The sequence below is a fragment of the Urtica dioica genome, chromosome 1 (assembly GCF_054948205.1).
Source record: "Urtica dioica subsp. dioica isolate 48M chromosome 1, U.dioica_male_clone48M_v1_H2, whole genome shotgun sequence".
NCBI classification, from domain to species: Eukaryota; Viridiplantae; Streptophyta; class Magnoliopsida; order Rosales; family Urticaceae; genus Urtica; species Urtica dioica.
In genome coordinates, this window is record NC_142756.1 from 26,796,051 (window position 1) to 26,815,871 (window position 19,821).

The window sequence follows — 19,821 nt, forward strand, 5'->3', positions numbered from 1 at the left end:
AGGGGAGAAAAAGAAGGACATTCATACATTTTCGAGAACAATACTTCTCTTCTCTGAAGAATTCTCTCGTGCCCTTGTGACATTCCAAGAGCGCGCACTCCTCTTCCCTCGGCTCGGAAACAAGGACCCCCCTCCACGAGAGGGAGCGCGCTCCTCTTCTGCGACCCGAGCTTCTGCAGTACGCACTGCTCTCCAGCTTCTTGGCCCTTGAGCTAGAACTCCGAGCTACGAGCACGCGACCCCTCTAAAGTCTTCACTAGAAGCTACGAGCCGGGTCCTACTCTAAAGACTTGGGTTCCCAAAGCGTCTGAGCCCAAGATAGCCCCCATACACAAATTGAACTACGTTCTGACCTGATCAAGACTAAAGGGTACGTAGGCAGCCAACCTTTGGCACGGCCACACCCCCCAAAACACACCTCAGGGGCTGGAGGGTGCAGCTCGGTCTACGAGCCCCCATTTTTGGCCCGGGCGCAATCACTTGGTCCGGCCTTGGATCGATCCGCCCGAGGTATTTAATTGTTGTTCATTTTCGTGCGACAACACGAGCCTCGGGCGGGGCGACCTTGACAGCACGAGCCCCGGGCGAGGTTCCCTCGACCGGCCGAGCTCCGGGCGAGATCTCCTCGACCACGCGGGCCCCGGGCGAGACTCCTTCAGGGACGCGAGTGCCGGGTGAGATCCCCTCGACCGGACGAGCTCCGGGCGAGACTTCCTCGGGGACGCGAGCACCGGGCGAGATGCCCTCGGCGAAGCGAGCTGCGGCCGAGGCGACCCGGGCGGGGGGAACTTCGGGCGAGGCGACCCGGCTGAGATGAGCTCCGGCCCAGGTAGTCTTGATGAGGCAAGCCTCTACAACACGCGCGCAGGTGGCGCCAACCGCCCAGGAGAGAAAGGCGGCGCCCAGCAAACCCTAGGGCTGGGCACGCGCGAGGGAGCCGTAGGGCCCGGCCCATGCCAAGGAGGCCACGGGCCCAGGCCGCGCATGCACGGGGAGCTGGTCCCGGCCGAGCGGGCTACGCGTGTGGCTGAGGCCCAGCCAAAATCGAGCGAGCCTAGACGCAGAGTGGACCCTCCGGCCGGTCTTGGCGCGCGTGACGTAGGTGATGGGCCCGGCCCAACGGAGAGTGGGCGCGAGGAGCAAGCCTTGGTCGAGCGGCGTGCGCGCGCGACGGGTGTCAGGCCCGACCCAGGTGAGCCGGGTCACGGGGGGAGTTCTCCGGCCGCCCCAGGTGCACACGAGGCCGGCCCTTCGGCCACCGGGGAGCGCGACGCGATCCGACTACCGATGCCAGAGAGTGCCCCCCGAGGGAGGGGCCAAGGTACGTCCGTTCACCCTTGTCTTTCGCCAACCGAGACGCTTATCGTGACCGCTCTTGAGGAGAGTCGGGCTTTAACTTTTCCCGTTGGTGAATCGGCAATCCTTGGTAGCTTTGATTGCTCGGGTCTCGACATCCCAATTTCTCTCTCCATTGCCAGTTTCGGGAGCCTGAGGAAGCATTATGACATCCCGCCGTCCGTCTCACTTTTGCGGCCCTTGCCCGGGGATCTTCCAACTCGCCCGCGGAAAGGATACGCCGCTATCCATGAGGAGAGCCTTCGCGGTGGCCTAAGACTACCTTTTCCACCAGTGATCCAGGACCTCCTGGTTCGGTTGGGCGTGCACGCGTCTCAGATGTCTCCGTCTTTCTATCGTTTGGTGGCAGCTTGTCACATGATGTTTTACAGGGCGAAGAAAAGAGCTATCACTGCTGACAACGTTCAAAATCTCGTGTATGTTCACAACTTCCCGGGGAAACCGGGCCTTTACAAGGTCCTCCATCGCGAGCGTTTCACCGTACTCACTCGGGTGACCCAGAAGTATCGATACCCTTGGGTGTGGGTGTCGGAGTCTGCCTTCGGGGCAGTCCCCCTCGTCTTCGGGCCCGTGGCCAAATTTCCGACCGACTACGCCATTCATGATTCCGAACTCGCACGCATGATTGTGGCGGTGCCAGATTCCAAGCGACACGGGACGCTCTTTGAATCCCGGGATCTGATGGCGACCACTGGGTGGTTCGCGGCGAGCAAGAAGGGGTACCATTGCTCCTCTCTTGACGACGGGACCCCACCGGACCTTGGGTCCGAGGCGGGGGATTCCTCTGCCCCTCCACTTGCCGCGGGGGGTACCGAACCTCACGTTTTAGTGTTACTTGTGTTTTTGCGATCTCGTTCTAACCGTTTCGTGTTTCTTGTGGCAGATACCATGGCGAGGGATGGATCCCATGCGAGGCTCTCCGGGTCGCAATCATTAGGCAAAGTTGCGACCGCGGCCCGTTCGCACGGCTCGGCCCGTCTCACAAGGTCGCCCGGGCGCGCTCGACAGGAGGTGAACTCGTTCAGCAAACGACCGTCGTCCTCGGCATATGCTGGGACGTCTCCTCGTGCGAAGCGTGTCCACGCGTCGGCGGCGCAGGATGGCATGGACTCGATGCTTCTAGCGGAAGCGGCGGAGTTGAGGGGCCGATGCTCCCAAGGAATCCTCGAGACCCCCTGAGAGATTTCAAGGGTTTACTGATGACAAGTGACCTTGACTACTTCCATAACGGGATCAGCGATGCCCGGAAGGTACGTGATGTTGTTGTTTGTTGATTGCGATGTTTTGTTCTGATCGTGCGCGTGTCGCTCCTTCTTGCAGATGCTTGCGCGCCAAGAGCGGGGCGATCGCATCCTTCGGGACTTGCTGCGGCGGATGCACATCATGAAAACGGACATGGAGAGCGCGGCTATCGGCCATGCTGCCGCTTTAGCAGGGGTCCAGACCACCCAGGAGTTTCAAGCGCTTGAAGAGGAGTCGAGGCGGACCCGCGAGGAGGTGGCTCGCTTGAGCGCAGAGCTTGCCGTCGAGAAGTCATTGCGGGTGGCCGAGCAGGCGTCCCGAGAGAAAGCAGAGCAGTCGGCCGACACTTTCCTAGGGGAAACGAGGAAGCTCCAGGCGTCACTCTCTGGTCGAGACGAGGAGTTGAAGATTGTCCAAGCCCGACTTTCGGCGAGCGAGATCTCTCGCGTCAAGGTGGAGAGGGAGAGGGACTCTCTGGAGGCGGAGATGCAAGCCCTTGTCGAGGAGAAGGACGACGCCGTGCGGACCAAGACGGACTTAGAGGATGACAGGGACATCACTCTAGAGGAGGTTCGTCATGCGGCGGTCGTACGGGTTCGCGATGCGACCGCGAGGGAGAATGCGTCTCGCGGGATCACTTTTTCTTTTTTCGACGTCATGTTTCCTCCTTTGGATGATGTGTTATCAGCGGATGACTCTTATCCCCGGGTACCTCCCGAGGCGGCTCAGTCGGCGAATCACCCGGCCTACGGAAGGGCCCCTAGCGGGTCGGGCATCCCTCTTCCTGAGAATGATGAAGAGCACATTGACTTTGGTTCCGACTAGTTTTTTTTCGGTTTTCTGCGCACTTGTTTAGCGCTCGCTTTATTTTTCCTTTCAGGCACTCCCTTATGATTTCTTTCGTTGGATATTTGCCGTATTTTCTCGTTGGGTTGTTCGTACAACATTGTTTGCTTTGGTTGAAGCTTTTTTTATCTATTATGTGTCTTATTTTCTCGATTTGCTATGCTTAGCGTAATCGATTTGCGCGATCCGATTAGTGCGTGTCTTACGAACCCGGCTTATTATATCTAGCGTAACTGGTTTGCACGGCTCAGTGCCGTACCTGGCGGCGAGGTTTTCCGCGGACGCTGGCTAGACTAGTTTCGTCGGGCGGATGCGAGTCTTCGCCGTACATTTGTGACTCGCTGCCTATCGGCGTGTGCAAGCTGAACCACTATCACGCCCAATTGCCGGCGCATATGCTACCTATCGTCGTGCGTGTTGTGCGCCAGAACGGGCCTGAGGCGGGCACGGTTCCCAGCGAGTGTGATACCTGTCGGTACACACATCGCGTTATGGGTGGGCTGCCAAGATCAGCGATCCGGTGCGCGGACGTGATCAACCAACGCCGGTGTGCAAGGCGTGGAATCGCGCAGGAGCGCCGCGCGGGATACATGCAGGGTCGCAGGTCTGGTGCGCGGATCCGACTTGCCGACATTTCGCTACCTCTCGGCGCGTGAAATGTTGGGTCGTGCATGCGGGGTCGGAGATCCGGGGCGCGGATCCGACTTGCCGACATTTCGCTACCTCTCGGTGCGCGAAACGTGGAATTGCGAGCCCGCGGCGCGCGAAAAATTTGTACCTGTTACCCTTATTAGCCCCCCGAGTTTCTTGTGTACTCGTATAGGAGACTAGAAATTATAACATCATAGGATAAAGGCTTTGAGAAGAAATGTAATTCAATTATCATGTCGAAAAAGTCAAAAATTACTTTCCCAAGCCGTTGTCTTTATTTGAAACTTAAAATTGGTTGTTGCTAAAATTGAAAACAAGACGAGAATAATTGAAGGTCGGGAAGGCGGGAACGGGCTTCAATTGGTAGTATTGCCGCAGGTGCTCCGCGTTCCATGGGTGTGTGAACACAAGTCCTTCCAGGTTCTCGAGCTCATATGTGCCGTTGTGGATGGCTCGGCGCACGCGGTATGGACCTTCCCAGGTGGGGCCCAGAACTCCCGCCCCTTGCACTTTGGTGTTTTGGAACACCCTTCTAAGGACGAGGCTTCTGTCGGCGAATCTTCGCAGCTTGATCTTGGAATTGTAGTACTTCTCGACCTTTCTCTTCTGTGCGGCAAGGCGGGAGAGTGCGTCTGCCCTCTTCTCATCTATGAGGTCTAGCTCCAACCTGATTGCGTTGTCGTTGGCAGCTTCTTCATACTCTTCGATGCGCAATGTCGGCAGCTTGGTCTCGACAGGTACCACGGCCTCGATACTGAATGCAAGAGCGAAAGGGGTTTCGCCGGTCGCGTTCCGTGCGGTGGCCCGGTATGCCCAAAGAACCATGGGAAGTTCCTCGGCCCAAGCCCTCTTTCTTTCTTCCAGCTTTCTCTTTAGGTTTTCCTTGATCGTTTTGTTGACCGCCTCGACCTGACAGTTGGCTTGTGGATGGCGGGGAGAAGAGAAAGTCTTGCTAATGCCCAATTGTTCGCACATGTCTCGGAGGTGCACATTGTCGAATTGCTTCCCGTTGTCGGTCACAATCGATGCGGGGATCCCGAAGCAGCAGACAATGTTCTTCCAGATGAAGCTCATCGTGTTCGCCTCGGTGATCTTTGTCAATGGTTCGGCCTCTACCCATTTCATGAAGCAATCGACTGCCACGATTGCGTGCTTGTATTGCCTCGGGGCCATAGGTGGCTCACCGATGAGGTCGACTGCCACAATGATCGGGCATAACGGGGCCGGCGCCTGGCGCGGGATATGGGCGAATCTTTGGCATTTGTCGTATGTTTTGGCCCATTCATGGGAGTCCTTTTTCAAAGTCGGCCAAAAATATTCGAGCCTTAGTAGCTTCAGTGCCAAAGATTACCCGGCGGCATGGTTTCCGCACACCCCTTCGTGCACCTCGCGGAGCACTTTTTTCGCCTCGACATCGGTCAAGCAACGGAGAAGGGGCATCGAATAGCCTCTCTTGAACAAGTTGCCTTCCCTCATAGCATACTTCGGCGCCAAGCTTCTCAGCTTTCTGGCCTCTTCTTTGTCTTCGGGGACGACTCCTCGCTTAAGGAATTCCACGAGCGGCGTCATCCATGAGGGGGGTGGAGTTCCGTCAACTACCCCTACGTCGTCTCTCGAGACGTAGGGTCGAGTCAACACTTCTATCGGGACGCTGCCCTCTCCCTCCTCATCTATCTCGGACGCAAGACGTGCCAGGGCATCGGCGTCGATGTTCACCTCTCGGGGAACTAGGACTACCTCAAACCACGACAAGGCCTCTAGATTCTTTTGGGTCTTTGACAAGTACGCGATCATGTTCGGCCCTTTGGCGGCGTAGTCGCCCTTAACCTGGTTCACAATCAACTGCGAGTCGCAGTGAATGCGCAGGTTTTGGACGCCCAGCTTGTTTGCCAGCTCCAAGCCAATGATCAGAGCCTCGTACTCTGCCTCGTTGTTAGAAGCCTTAAACTCGAACCGCAGGACATATCTCAGCTTTTCCCTATCAGGATTTGTGAGCACAACGCCGGCGCCAGCCCCCCGGGCGTTTGACGCGCCATCCATGTGCAAGTCCCAGACCGGCCCTATCGGGCTGTTGGTCCTCTTCTTCGACGACTCGTTGTGGTCGTTCTCCTTGTCTTCCTCGTTCTCATTACCTTTGTCGCCCTCGTCTATTAAGGGTGTGCTTGTGAATTCGGCTATGAAGTCGGCGAGGGCCTGTCCCTTGATGGCGGTTCTTGGTTGGAACTCGACCCCGTACTCGCCCAGCTCTTGGGACCATATGGCCATTCGAGAGGAGGTCCCTTTTTGCAAGGCCTTCTCGATGGGGTGCCCTGTGCGTACCACGATGGGGTGCGCTTGGAAGTAGGGCCGGAGCTTTCTCGTGCTCATGACAAGGGCGAGGGACAATCTCTCGATTTCTGGGTATCGGGTCTCAGCGTCGAGTAGCGCCTTGCTAACATAGGAAACCGGCCATTGCACCTTGTCTTCTTCGCGAATGAGGACTGCGCTCACGGCCCTATCGGAAACCGCGAGGTAGACATACAAGGTCTCGCCGTCCTTCGGTTTTGCGAGGAACGGGGGAGAGCTGAAGTAGGCCTTCATCTCGCGGAACGCCTTCTCGCATTCCTTGGTCCACGCAAATCCGTCGGTCTTCTTCAGTGTCTTGAAAAATGGTTGGCACCTATCGGTTGCCTTAGAAACGAATCGCGTTACGGCGGCGATCCTTCCCGTTAGGCTTTGTACTTCTTTCACTTTTTGTGGCGATCTCATCTCTAAGATCGCCCTAATCTTCTCGGGATTCACCTCAATCCCGTGGCGGCCCACCATGTAGCCCAAAAAGTTTCCAGACTCAACCCCAAAAGCGCACTTATTGGGATTGAGCTTCATTTTGTAGCGCCGCAAGATCGTGAACATCTCCCTAAGGTCTCGAACGTGGTCGCAGGCCTTGAGGCTTTTGACGAGCATATCATCCACGTAGACCTCCATAGTTTAGCCAATTTGATTGGCGAACATTCGGTTCACCAACCTTTGATACGTTGCTCCCACGTTTTTTAGGCCAAAGGGCATGACCTTGTAGCAGTAGAGTCCGCGGTTCGTAACGAAGGTGGTCTTGATCTGATCTGGCTCGTGCATGCGGATCTGATTGTAGCCTGAGTAGGCTTCCATGAAGCTCAGTAACTCGTGGCCCGCCGTGGCGTCCACAAGTTGCTCGATCCTCGGGAGAGGGAAGCTGTCTTTTAGGCAGGCCTTGTTGAGATCTTTGTAATCGATACAAATCCGCTACTTCCTTTTTGGCTTCTTGACCATCACCACGTTGGACACCCTCTTGGGGTGATCCGCCTCCCTGATGAAGTTGGCGGCGAGAAGTTTGTCAACCTCTTAACCAATGGCTTCGTACCTCTCCCCGCTGAACGCCCGCCGCGGTTGGACGCGCTCAGTCACCCTCTTGTCGTCGTTGAGATGGTGAACCATTATCTCGGGGTCGATCCCCGGCATGTTGGCGTGTGTCCACACGAAGATGTCTTTGAACTCGCGGAGGAAGGCGGCGAGCTGGATTCGGATCTCGGATGAGAGTTGGGCACCTATCTTGACCACTTGGTCAGGCTTGGCGTCGTCCAACACGACGGGAATGAGGTCATCCGGTGTCTCCACCTTCCGACGCTCGACATCGTCTCACTGGTCCAGTTCTCCGAAGGTGCCTCCTTCCTCTATCTTGCATGGGAGCTTGTCTCCGAGTTGGAAGATGGTGCTCACCATCTTTCCTTTTCCTTTCCCGTCCATGCCTTGGATGTAGCACATCCTTGCCATCGATTGGTCTCCCAACATTACGGCAATCCCCTTATCAGTTGGGAACTTCATCATCAAGTGGTAGGTGGACGTAATCTTCAACAGATTGAGGGTCGGGCGGCCGATGATGATATTGTACGCTGAGGGCTAATCCACGACCAGGAACGACACGATGTGGGTGACCTCGATCCCCCCTGGTGTCCCGAAGGTGACCGGGAGGTAGATGGTCCCCTCCTTCATGACCCTCTCCTCGGAGAAGCCGAAGAGTAGGGTCGAGATCGGGGTCGGTCTCATCCCGGATAGCTTCATCCTGTCCAACGCCGACTTGAAGATTATATCGGCGGAGCTTCCATTGTCGATTAGGATTCTCCGGACGAGGTTGTTGGCGACCGGGGCCGAGACGACTATCGCGTCGTTGTGTTGGTGAAGAACTCGCACCGCCTCATTTGCCGGTGAAGAACATGGACACGAATGGGGCCGGAGGGGGAGCGTCGTATGTATGGTTGATGTAATGCACTGTTTTCCCTTGGGAAACTTCACGCACATACTTCGTCCTTTGCGTGGTCGAGTCTCCGAACTCCGGGCCGCCCATGATCGAGCCCACGATGTGCAGTTGTGAGCTCTCCGGTTCTTCAATTGCCGCTCGGTCCGTAACGGTTACCATCGCCGGAACTTTATTTTCTTGCCGCGGGCGTTCTTCGTGCGCCGCGGCCGTCCCGATCGTTCTAAGGACGTATTCTTTCAACTTCCCATCTTGAATCAGGGCCTCGATCTGACGCTTGAGCTGGTAACATTCTAACGTCAAATGCCCATGATCTTGGTGGTATTCACAGAACTTGCTACGATCCCTCTTCGCGGGATCCCTCGTGAGAGGAGTGGGGCTTCCTAGCTTGTCACGATGCAGAGCCAGGATCCACTCTTGCCGAGTATTCAGGGGGGTAAATGTCGAGAACTTTCGAAAGCTATCGACATGCGACGGTCTCGGCCAGAGAAATACGAGATAGTCCTCGATTCCCATGTACGTGCGGGCTCTCGACATTAGCTCTGCCATGTCTCGCGGGACTTTTCCAACAATATACTTGAGGAAGTCACTCGTGCGAACTCCCTCGGTGATCGCCGTGATGGCGTCCTTGTCGTCGAACCCTTCGACCTTGTGAGATTCCTCGGTGAAGCGAGCGAGGTATTGCCTCAACGTCTCGTCTTTCCCTTGCCTGATGGAGAGTAGGTGGGTCTTCGATGTCTTTTGCGCCACGAGAGTGGCGAATCGCGCAACGAAAGCCTCTCGCATAGCCCGGAAGGACGAGATGATCCCCGGTCTCAAACTTCGGAACCATTCGAATCCCGACCCCGTAAGGGTCAGACTGAAGGCCTGGCAGAGGGTTGCATCCGACTGTCCTTGCATTGTCATCCACGTCGTAGTGTTGGATGTGGAAGTTTGGGTCCGTCCGTCCATCGTAAGGGGGAATGGACGGCAATTTGAAGTTCCCCACGCAAGGCTGCGCGAGGATTTGAGCGGCGAAGGGAGAGTACGACTCCTCGATCCCTCCGTAAGGCCTTTGCCTCCCCGATTCCCTCATTTCGATGATTTGATTCAGGAGGCTTTGAATCATAGTCACCATGTCGAGCCTGTCAGCAGGGCTGACCGCCAGGACCGCGGGAGTCGCCTGTTGGCGCTCGTTGGACGCTTGGTCCCCAGCGTTGGCTTGAGGTCGGCCGAGAGTCGTGGCGGGGAGTGCGTCCCTCCGAGAGTTGAGCCTTTGGCGGAGATCCTCCCCTCGGGAGTTTCTCTGCGCCGTTAAGCGTTCTCTAAGGTCCACGCTGGGCGCTTGGCGGGGCGAGGACGCTCTTTGCCGGACGGTCCGGCGGGCGCTTCGGCTATCGGCCCAATCGTCCCCCAAGGTCGCTCTCTCCCCGGCGAGGGGCCGTGTCTGGCCGCCTCTTAAACCGAGGGGGCGAGTCCTCGGGAGTGTGACCTCGCTTGTTGCCGCACCGGGTGCGACGGTTCGGCCAAGCCGTCGTTCGTCCTCTTGGACCGCGACGGGGCAAGGCTTGGCGTCGCCTCGTCGGTTCTTGACTCACCCACATAGTCGGGGTCAGAGTCATCTCGGGCGAACCTATCCTCGACGTTGTAGCCGAGGAGATTGGCGATGAGCGAGCCGTCGACGTCGGGACGGTCTAGGAGCTCCGTGAGCCGCCGAGCAGTGTCCTCTCGGAGCGCGGCCTCGGGGTCGTTCACCGGGTCTTGGGGCTGGCTCTCGTTATCACGAGATTGCCCTTCAAGACGGTGCGTGAGGTTTCGGAGACCGTACCTGGAGCTCGTCGCTCGAGTACCAACGTAGGTAGTGGGAATATGACTCATCTCTCGAGAGTCGTAGGTGTAGTAGTGAAAATGAGGAATGGAAGGGAGAGCGTGCTAAGGTCGGGAAGGCCCCCTCCTTCTAGCTCCAAAATGTTGTCGCTCGTTTTCGGAGAACTATTTAGGAGCCCAAAGTGGTTAGACCCAAGGCCAGACCAAGTGGTCTCACTCCGGCTCAAGCGTGTCGGACTTGGTATCCCAAGTCGTCCCTTAGCTGTAGATGAAGCTCACCTCATCTCGATACCTGAAAAATAGTAGAGAGTACGTGAACTACAAAAGGGAAAAAGAGGGGTTGCCTCTGTTTACCTCTCCGACGCTCAACATTAGTAGGGTTGAGGTAGAATGTAGAGGGTTTGAGTGTTTAGAGGCCGAGACTTGAGGGAAACGAGCGAGTTACGAGTTCGACAGCGTTTCGGTACTCAAATTCGGATTACCTGGACCAAGGGAGGGGCCCTTGTATTTATAGGCGGCCAAGGGGTGCTTTGAGGACCCCTTTGGCCGAGTAGAGGTTGAGGGTGCGAGTGGAGGTCGAGCCCCGAGAGGGCGAGTATAGGTCAAGCCCGTGAGTGCGAGTGGAGGCCGAGCCCGGGAGGGCGAGTGGAGGCCGAGCCCGGGAGGGCGAGTAGAGGTCGAGGCCGGGAGGGCGAGTGGAGGTCGAGGCTGGGAAGGCGAGTGGAGGCCGAGCCCTGGCTGGGTGGACCGGTCTTTGGCCTCTCTGACATGGCCCGGCCGTTGGCAAGGGGGGGGGGGGGGGTTCCCTCGGGCCCCCATCGACCCGGGATGGGCCGACAACAATATGTATAAGGATTTAAAGGTGGATTATGTATAAGGATTTAACGTAGACGATGGATAAGTACGTTGAGTCGTACATCAAGAAGATAGTAAGGCTTCATGACGTGCCATCATCCATTATATCGGACCGAGATTCCCGATTTACATCGATGTTTTGGAAGAGTCTTCATAGAGCGTTACGAACAAAGTTGTCTTTTAGTACAGCTTTTCATCCACAGACAGACGGGCAATCAGAAAGGACTATCCAGACCCTGGAAGATATGCTGAAAGCGTGCGTGATGGACTTCCAGAAGTCGTGAAATACGTATCTACCTCTGGTAGAGTTTGCGTACAATAACAGTTACCATTCAACGATCAGCATGGAGCTGTATGAGTCTCTGTACGGACGGAAGTGCAGATCTCCAGTCCATTCGGACGAATTTGGAGAACAAAAATTTCTCGGACATGAGCTTGTGCAGAAGACCAGGGAGGCTGTTGAAAGGGTTCGAAGTAGGATGTTAACAGCTCAAAGTCATCAAAAGAGTCGTGCTGACAAACGACGACGAAAACTCGAGTTCAATATTGGAGACAAGGTATTTCTCAAAGTCTCACCCACGAAAGGTATTATGAAATTTGGGAAAAAGGGAAAGTTCAGCCCAAGATTCATAGGTCCTTTTGAGATTCTAGAAAGAATTGGAGAAGTTGCATAAATGTTAGCACTTCCTCCAAACTTGTCTGATATTCACAACGTGTTTCGCGTTTCCATGTTAAAGAGGTATGTGTTAGACACTTCTCACGTGTTGGAAGAGGAACCAATTGATCTACAAGTGGATTTGTGTTACGAAGAACTCCCGGTTGAAATCATCGATAAGAAGGAGAAGGCACTAAGGAATAAGACGTTTCAGCTCGTGAAAGTGCTTCGGGGAAATCATTCGAAGGAGGAAACTACATGGGAACGAGAAGATGAGATGAAGTTCAAGTATCCCAGTCTATTTGAAGAATGAAATTTCGAGGACGAAATTTTTATAAGGAGGGAAGGATGTAAGATACCAACTTTTATTTATGTAAATAATAAATAATAAGTCGACAAAAGGATTTTTGAAAGTACTTGAGCGTTGAAAATCTTTACTCCTTGAGAGTTACGGGAATAATATTAAGGAATTTCTCGAAGGAACGAGAAAACAATTGAGAATGGAAAATTAAAAATATTAAGGTCGATAAGGTTTTAGAATATTTTCACGAATTTAAGAAGGACGGTGAAAGTGAAAATAAATTCTAATGATCTTAATTAATTTCTACGTTAAAGGAATTCGAAAGAAAATTATTGGACTAATTTTCTCGTTATATTTTCCATCTCTTGAGAAGAGAATAAAATTAAAAGGGAGTTATGTGCAACAAGATTAAACAATGTGAAAGGACGAAATTGAATGAAAACAAAGAAAAATGGGTTAAATTGTAAATGGGAGGATAAGCTTTACCTTGCCACATCATCAAGGGCTGGAATCTTCTTCAAGTAATTGATACCTCTCGGTCAAAAACACCAAACATGAACCAGGAGAAAAAAAAAGGAAAGAAGAAAGAAAAATAAGAAAAGGAAAAAAGAGAGAAGAAAGAAGAGCGAGAGAGAGAGATTGAGAGAGAGAGAGGTCGGGGGAGAGAGAGAGAGAGAGAGAGAGCGGGAGAGAAAGATGGAACGGCGGAGAAGAGAACCAAGAGAGAGGGTGTATTTATAGTAGTTGGAGGGCCTTAAGGAGCGCAGCGCGTGCGCGGCGCGCCGAGTGCCCTACCTTGCCACATCATCAAGGGCTGGAATCTTCTTCAAGTAATTGATACCTCTCGGTCAAAAACACCAAACATGAACCAGGAGAAAAAAAAAGGAAAGAAGAAAGAAAACTAAGAAAAGGAAAAAAGAGAGAAGAAAGAAGAGTGAGAGAGAGAGATTGAGAGAGAGAGAGAAAGAGAGAGAGAGAGAGAGAGCGGGAGAGAAAGATGGAACGGCGGAGAAGAGAACCAAGAGAGAGGGTGTATTTATAGTAGTTGGAGGGCTTTAAGGAGCGCAGCGCGTGCGCGGCGCGCCGAGTGCCCCACGCGGGGCGCGGCACTCAGTGCGCTATGCGCGTGCGCCTCGCTTCCAAGACCGCGCATGCGCGCTCTCCTTGAGGGGCATGCGGCGCGCGGCTCGCTGGGCACGCGTCCTTTTTTGAGGGGCGTGTGACCCATCTCGTCGGCCGTTTGTGGGCCTTAGAGGCCTTCGATGACCCGGCCCGCTGGGTCTTCGGGATTTCACGCAAGTCGCATGAAACATAAAGTCTCTACTCGAGGAATCAAGGTCGACACGAGGATCCGACAATCGACTTGTGGACACGTGATTCTACCCAAGTAGTTATCTCAATTCGAGGAGGATGACTCAACTCAAGGAGAGCGAATCGACTTGAGGAGTTGAAAGTTTGGCATGAGGACTTGCCAGTCGACTCGTGTCGAAAGGTTTGTCGCTCTTCAGGACCTCCGGCCTGATCATCGACCCTTTGAACGGCGAGTCTTCTCGGCTTTCCAGGTTTTTCGAAAACGACCAACAACAATTATATGATGTAAAACAAGAATTTTCTCGTTTAATTTTGATTAATTTAAATATATTCAAGGTGTCTCGGAAATAATTCTCATTCTTGATAATTTATTATTTAAATTAATTTTCGGAACGTTACTTCAAAAAATTAATTTATACTCGAGTCAACTCGAGATTTTATTTATTTATTTCCGAGATTTCTGACCACCTTAACAGAATTTAAATTAATTCGATAAATCCATTGGACCATAAATTCCTTGAAAATTCATTTGCAACAACAAAGCTCGTTTATTTATTTAAATTTTACAAATCGAGCGAGACAAAAGTTTATACTTTACACTCTTATCTAAGGGGAGCTTAGATTGCACTATATTGGAGAATCAAATAAGAACATGCGTTTGAGAGGGAGTCTACAAACCTAAATCTTTTGTAACTTTGATTGAGATACGGTGGATTGCTTTTCACCACCGAATGTATCAGTCCCCTTGAGTAGGTGTTTTATCATTGAACATGGTTACCAACACTTTGTGTCCTTTATTGCTTTTTTGCTTGTGATTGCCTGTTTGATTGCTATTTAATCGTACTTAAATAATCAGTTGTTCAATAAGTTGTTCCACCTACTAGTTGAACAGACATCTTACAACAAGTTTAATAATTTCACAAATACCGTGTCATCATATGGACAATTCGAACATTTCGTATATACTCCTTTTAGTATTTCAGCTATTATTTAAACTTTTATGCATTCTGAATTTAATTTATTTTTATTTTGTAAATACGTATAAGTAAATTAAGTTACTTTTAAGTTACTAAAAAGATAGGAATTAGTTATGTACCCAATAAATGGGAAGAAACATGTTTGGGTATTTACGTAAATTTGTCGTTAATAAAAAGGAATGACTAATTATTTAAAATTAACGAAAAATTGACTATAATAAAATAAAATGACTATTTATTTATAATTAACAAAAAATTGACTATAGCAAAAAAATTTGGTTTCATAACGCTATATTCCAGTGAATGTTAAGGTGAGATAGTACAATTTCAATTATCTTGACCATATAATGAGTTGAGACAATACAATTTAATTAATGTATTAATACAAATATTATAAAAATCTTATTCGTTTGCATCATCTTAATCACATAATGAGTTAAGATAATTCAGTTTAAATTATAAGTTCGACTAGTAAAATTCTAAAAATAAATTAGAATCAATGTTTAGGAGAAGGAAATTTCCACATGACTGTAAATAGCCCACCAAAATAACGCAATCATACAAATTAAATCAACCGAAAAGAACAAATATGGATATAGAACTCTTCCCAGGGATATCATTGAGATTGTTAGTTTGAAGTCAAATATCTCTTAGGCCTAGCTGTCTCTCTTAGACTATCTCCAATAGAGGTCATTAAACCCTTATTTTGAGGGTTAAATTGCTCCAATGAAAATTATTTTGGACCTTCAGTTGAACAGTGAAACCTCAAATGCCATCGTCCACTGTTCACATTCTAAAAAATTGTTGTGTAATTATGTTTTAATAATTTATTTTATATAAGTTGTTAAAATTGACCTCGTTTTCAAATTTTAATTAAATATATATATTTTTTTGTACAAATAAATCATTTTAATTTGATAATTTGATATAGTTACTAGTGGATGAATAAAAAAAACATAGATTATGCTATTAATATTAAAATTAAAATTAACACGAACTAATACACAAACTAGTCTCCCTCAAAAAAAAAAAAATACACAAACTAGTCTATATTTTATTATTATTTGAGTAATTTTATTAAAGTATATTTTTTTTAATTATTACTTGTGTGTATCTTTATAATTTCATCTATAACTTTATATTTGTGTGTAATTGCATGTTTTCATCTATATTTTTATTGAAATATAACTCTATATTGTGTATGTGTTATTATTATATATGTTGTCGGCCCGTCTAGGGCCGACGAGGACAAAGGCATCTCTTCGACCCGCGTGCCTGGTGCGAGGTCTTGAACGACGAAACCCTGACCCAACCAGGGGCCGGCCCAAACCAATGGCCAAGTCAAAAGCCCTGCCCGGCCATTGGTCGAGTCAATGGCTCACTCGGCCATTGGCCAAGCCAATGGCTCACTCGGCCATTGGGCAGTTCACTCGGCCATTGGCCGAGTGAACCCTCCAGCAGTTCACTCGGCCAATGGCCGAGTGAACCTTCCAGCCGCCCAGGCAGTTCACTCGGCCATTGGCCGAGTGAACCTTCCAGCAGTTCACTCGGCCAATGGCCGAGTGAACCTTCCAGCCACCCAGGCAGTTAACTCGGCCATTGGCCAAGTGAACCTTCCAGCCACCCAGGCAGTTCACTCGGCCATTGGCCGAGTGAACCTTCCAGCAGTTCACTCGGCCAATGGCCGAGTGAACCTTCCAGCTGCCCATGCAGTTCACTCGGCCATTGGTGGCCGAGTGAACCTTCCAGCAGTTCACTCGGCCAATGGCCGAGTGAACCTCAGCCGGCCCAAGCTTTTCACTCGGCCAATGGCCGAGTGAACCTCACCACCATGTTCACTCGGCCATTGGCCGACCCAACCATTGAAGGGGTCAAATGGCCGACTCAAGCATGCTCACTCGGCCAAGGGGTCTTCAAACCACATATTGGCCGCCTATAAATACAAGGGTCCCTCCCTTGACCCAGGTAATCCATTCTTGAGTACTGAAACGCTGTCGAACTCGTACCTCGCTCGTTTCTCTCAAGTCTCGGCCTCTAAACACTCAAACCCTATATATCCACCTCAATCCTATTGATGTTGAGCGTCGGAGAGGTAAACAGAGGCCCCCCCTCTGTTTCCCCTTTGTAGTTCACACCTCTTTCTGCTTGCTTTTCAGGTGCCTGGACGAGATTGACATCACCAACATCTAAGGGACGGCTTGGGATACCAAGCCCGACACGCTCGAGCCGAAGTGAGACCACTTAGTCTGGCCTTGGGTCTAACCACTTTGGGCTCCTATGCTAATCGATCACGCCTTCGTTGGTGGGTCGAGCAAATGAGCCACGCACAATAAAGTCGTGCTAATCGACCTCGCCTTCATTGGTGGGTCGAGAAAATAAGCCACGCATAATAAAGTCGTGCTAATCGATCACGTCTTCATTGGTGGGTCGAGAAAATAAGCCACGCACAATAAAGTCGTGCTAATTGATCACGCCTTCATTGGTGGGTCGAGAAAATAAGCCACGCACAATAAAGTCGTGCTAATCGATCATGCCTTCGTTGGTGGGTCGAGAAAATAAGCCACGCACAATAAAGTCGTGCTAATCGATCACGCCTTCATTGGTGGGTCGAGAAAATAAGCCACGCACAATAAAGTCGTGCTAATCGATCACGCCTTCATTGGTGGGTCGAGAAAATAAGCCACGCACAATAAAGTCGTGCTAATCGATCACGCCTTCATTGGTGGGTCGAGAAAATAAGCCACGCACAATAAAGTCATGCTAATCGATCACGCCTTCATTGGTGGGTCGAGAAAATAAACCACGCACAATAAAGTCGTGCTAATCGATCACGCCTTCATTGGTGGGTCGAGAAAATAAGCCACGCACGATAAAGTCGTGCTAATCGTGTTGTCAATGGTGCCCACAAGAAGAGTTATAGTCTTTATTTTGAACATTTGATGTAATAAAGTCTCATGAACACTCTTGCTTGTAATTGCCTATTCGTTCATTAATAAAGTTGAAACGTTCATTCAATCTTCCTTGTCTGAAGCTTTATGATAAAACCATAGTCTTTTAGTCCGTAAACAAACTTAACAACTTACGAAGAGACAAATGTAGATTTGCATGAACAAACTCTTCGTAGTTTGCTTAAAACGATATATTCGCAATCTTAGGGTCAAAGGACTATTGACCTCAGTATGATTGTTAGAAGAATCTATGATGTCTGGTTATGAGGCATTGAGAGTTAGGAACTCTATAGTTCTTCTAGGTATCTTCCGAAGGTACTGAATTGACCAGTGCACTTCTAGAGACAAGATAAGAACAAACCATTTAACCTCTTATGTCTCGAAGTCACTATGTATGAATTGCATCATGCTTACCTTAATCCTGAAATGAGACATGCCATTTCACACCTTAGTATTCTCATTTGAGAAAGTCAAAGTTCGGACTCACTATGTGATTCCGAACAAGGCCTATTGGTGAAGTACTAAGTTGTGAGTCTGTCATGAGTAACTCTGTGAAGTTCTCATAGATATGGAATTCATGTACAAGATTGCTGAAATGCAATGTATGTCACCTCATGCTTTGTTCCTTGGAGTGTGAATAAATGAACTGGCCAGTGTCCAAATTGAGTCTCGACTCTTTTGGATGAAACAATGTGACTTGTTAGCTCCTCGTCAATACATTGTTTCTAACTTATTCACAAGCGACAAAGGAGTTGAGGAAATAACAGCTAGAAGGGTAAAATGGTAATTTAGTAAATCCCGACTAGCTGATGACATTCATGAAGGGTAAACATAGATAATATTCAGTGGATCCGCTCATCATAATTAGGTCGAATTCTTGAGTAGAAAATAAATTCATTTGAACCGAGAGATTTTCAGTGTCAGCTCTTTAGTGGAGTCAGTTGGCATTAAGCTAAACTTGGAAAAGGTTTGTGAACTTTTGAGTCCAAGTGTTTAGCTAAAGCTTTGTTCATTTGGGTCCATGAGGTCACTGTCACGAATCACATCGATAGGAATAGTTAAACTGGAAGCTAAGCCAAAACAAGAACGAAAATAGTTAAAAGGGTATTTTTGTCTTTTGAGACAAAGGATGAAATGAATGTCAATAAATTTTTTGACAAGGTCATTTTATGACATGTTTCACTCGGCCATGACTTGATCATTGGGCCTTGTGAATTAATTTCATTTCATAAGAATTTTATTGAAAACTCTTAATGGGCCTTTTTCATGTTCTCATGAATAAATGAAGAAGCTTCTAGAAGCTCCTTCTAGAAGTGAAATGGGCGCCCATAATACCCAAGGAAAGAGAGTTTATTTTGTGCATAAATGTATTTAGATACTTGCCAAAAGAAAAAGAGGAAACAAATTTCCCACACATGCTTGTAGGAAATTCGGCCAAGTGAGAAAAGGGAAAGCCAAGGAACAAAAAAGGAAACAAATCCTAGCCTCTAGGAGGCAGCCTTGGGCGCCCAACATGGAATGGGAAATGAAGGATTTTTGCTCATGAATATGTGATATTCTATAGAAGAGGAAACTACCTTATTGAAGGTGAGACCTCTCCTATAAATAGGAGCCCCATTTCCTCACAATTCATTCATCCAAGTTTAAGAGATTTGAGAGACTCTCTCTCTAGAACTTGGCCGAAGTCCTCTTCTCTCTCTCTCTAGTTTATTTTCGGTTTTCTCTTGTCTTGGCACCTAGGTCCTCACTCGACCTAGTCTTTAGCTCTGCGACTTCGAGACTCGTTCTCAAGTCGTAGTGTTTAAAAGTGCCCACTCACTAATTCCTTCTTTTCGAGTAATTTAGTGATAGAAACTTTCGTGGTTGCTCGAGTTCCCGAGGAAAGAAAAGAGAGACGTGCTGCGAGGGGAGACGAACGTTGCCAACCTTCCAAAGGCTCATCAACGTTCAAGCATCAAAAAGGTTAGTAACTTTTATAGCTCATATTAGTTTTTATTTACATGCATATGCTCTTGTCTAGGTTAGTAAAAACTAGTTTTACTTAAAAAGAAATTTTTTAAATTTCCGCCGCTTAACGAAGCGTTAAACTTTTTCATAAACCCTAGATCGATTCCAACAAATCGATCACGCCTTCATTGGTGGGTCGAGAAAATAAGCCACGCACGATAAAGTCGTGCTAATCGATCACGCCTTCATTGGTAGGTCGAGAAAATAAGCCTCGCACAGTAAAGCCGTGCAAATCGATCACGCCCTTATTGGTAGGTCGAGAAAATGAGTCACGCACTATCAACTCGGAACAAAAGCCGTCCCTTGCGGCGCACATAAGTCGTCCCTCGCGACGCAATAAAGCCGTCCCTCGTGACGCGCAAAGGCCATCACTCGCGACGTGCAAAGGCCGTTCCCCATGACGCAAACCCGAGAGCGTTCGTCCCGCATCCGCGTAAAAGCGTAGATTTTGAGTTTCTACTCGACCTACGCTCAACCGGAAACTCGGGGGGTTAATGTTGTCGGCCCGTCTAGGGCCGACGAGGACAAAGGCATCTAGTTTGAATGTTTTTCATATGATTATAAACATGATGTGTAAGATTAAAATGTTTTGATTTTTG

The 19,821-nt window shown here is 49.7% G+C and overlaps 1 protein-coding gene across 1 annotated transcript; it reads left to right on the plus strand.

Annotated features, from left to right (window-relative positions):
• Nucleotides 1–11,061: 11,061 nt before the first annotated feature.
• On the plus strand, nucleotides 11,062–11,991 carry LOC149407837 (uncharacterized). The gene is made up of 3 exons (XM_089622212.1): nucleotides 11,062–11,303; nucleotides 11,349–11,490; nucleotides 11,761–11,991. The coding sequence occupies exons 1-3, from the start codon at nucleotides 11,062–11,064 to the stop codon at nucleotides 11,989–11,991; spliced, it is 615 nt and encodes a 204-aa protein (XP_089478338.1).
• Nucleotides 11,992–19,821: the final 7,830 nt, after the last annotated feature.

Bases quoted from the DNA above. Each gene is read 5' to 3' on its own strand.
- LOC149407837 (XM_089622212.1), top strand. From the start codon at position 11,062: ATGGATAAGTACGTTGAGTCGTACATCAAGAAGATAGTAAGGCTTCAT. The intron at 11,304-11,348 runs GTGAAATACGTA...GTACAATAACAG, and splicing joins GTGATGGACTTCCAGAAGTC to TTACCATTCAACGATCAGCA. The intron at 11,491-11,760 runs GTTCGAAGTAGG...TCCATGTTAAAG, and splicing joins CCAGGGAGGCTGTTGAAAGG to AGGTATGTGTTAGACACTTC.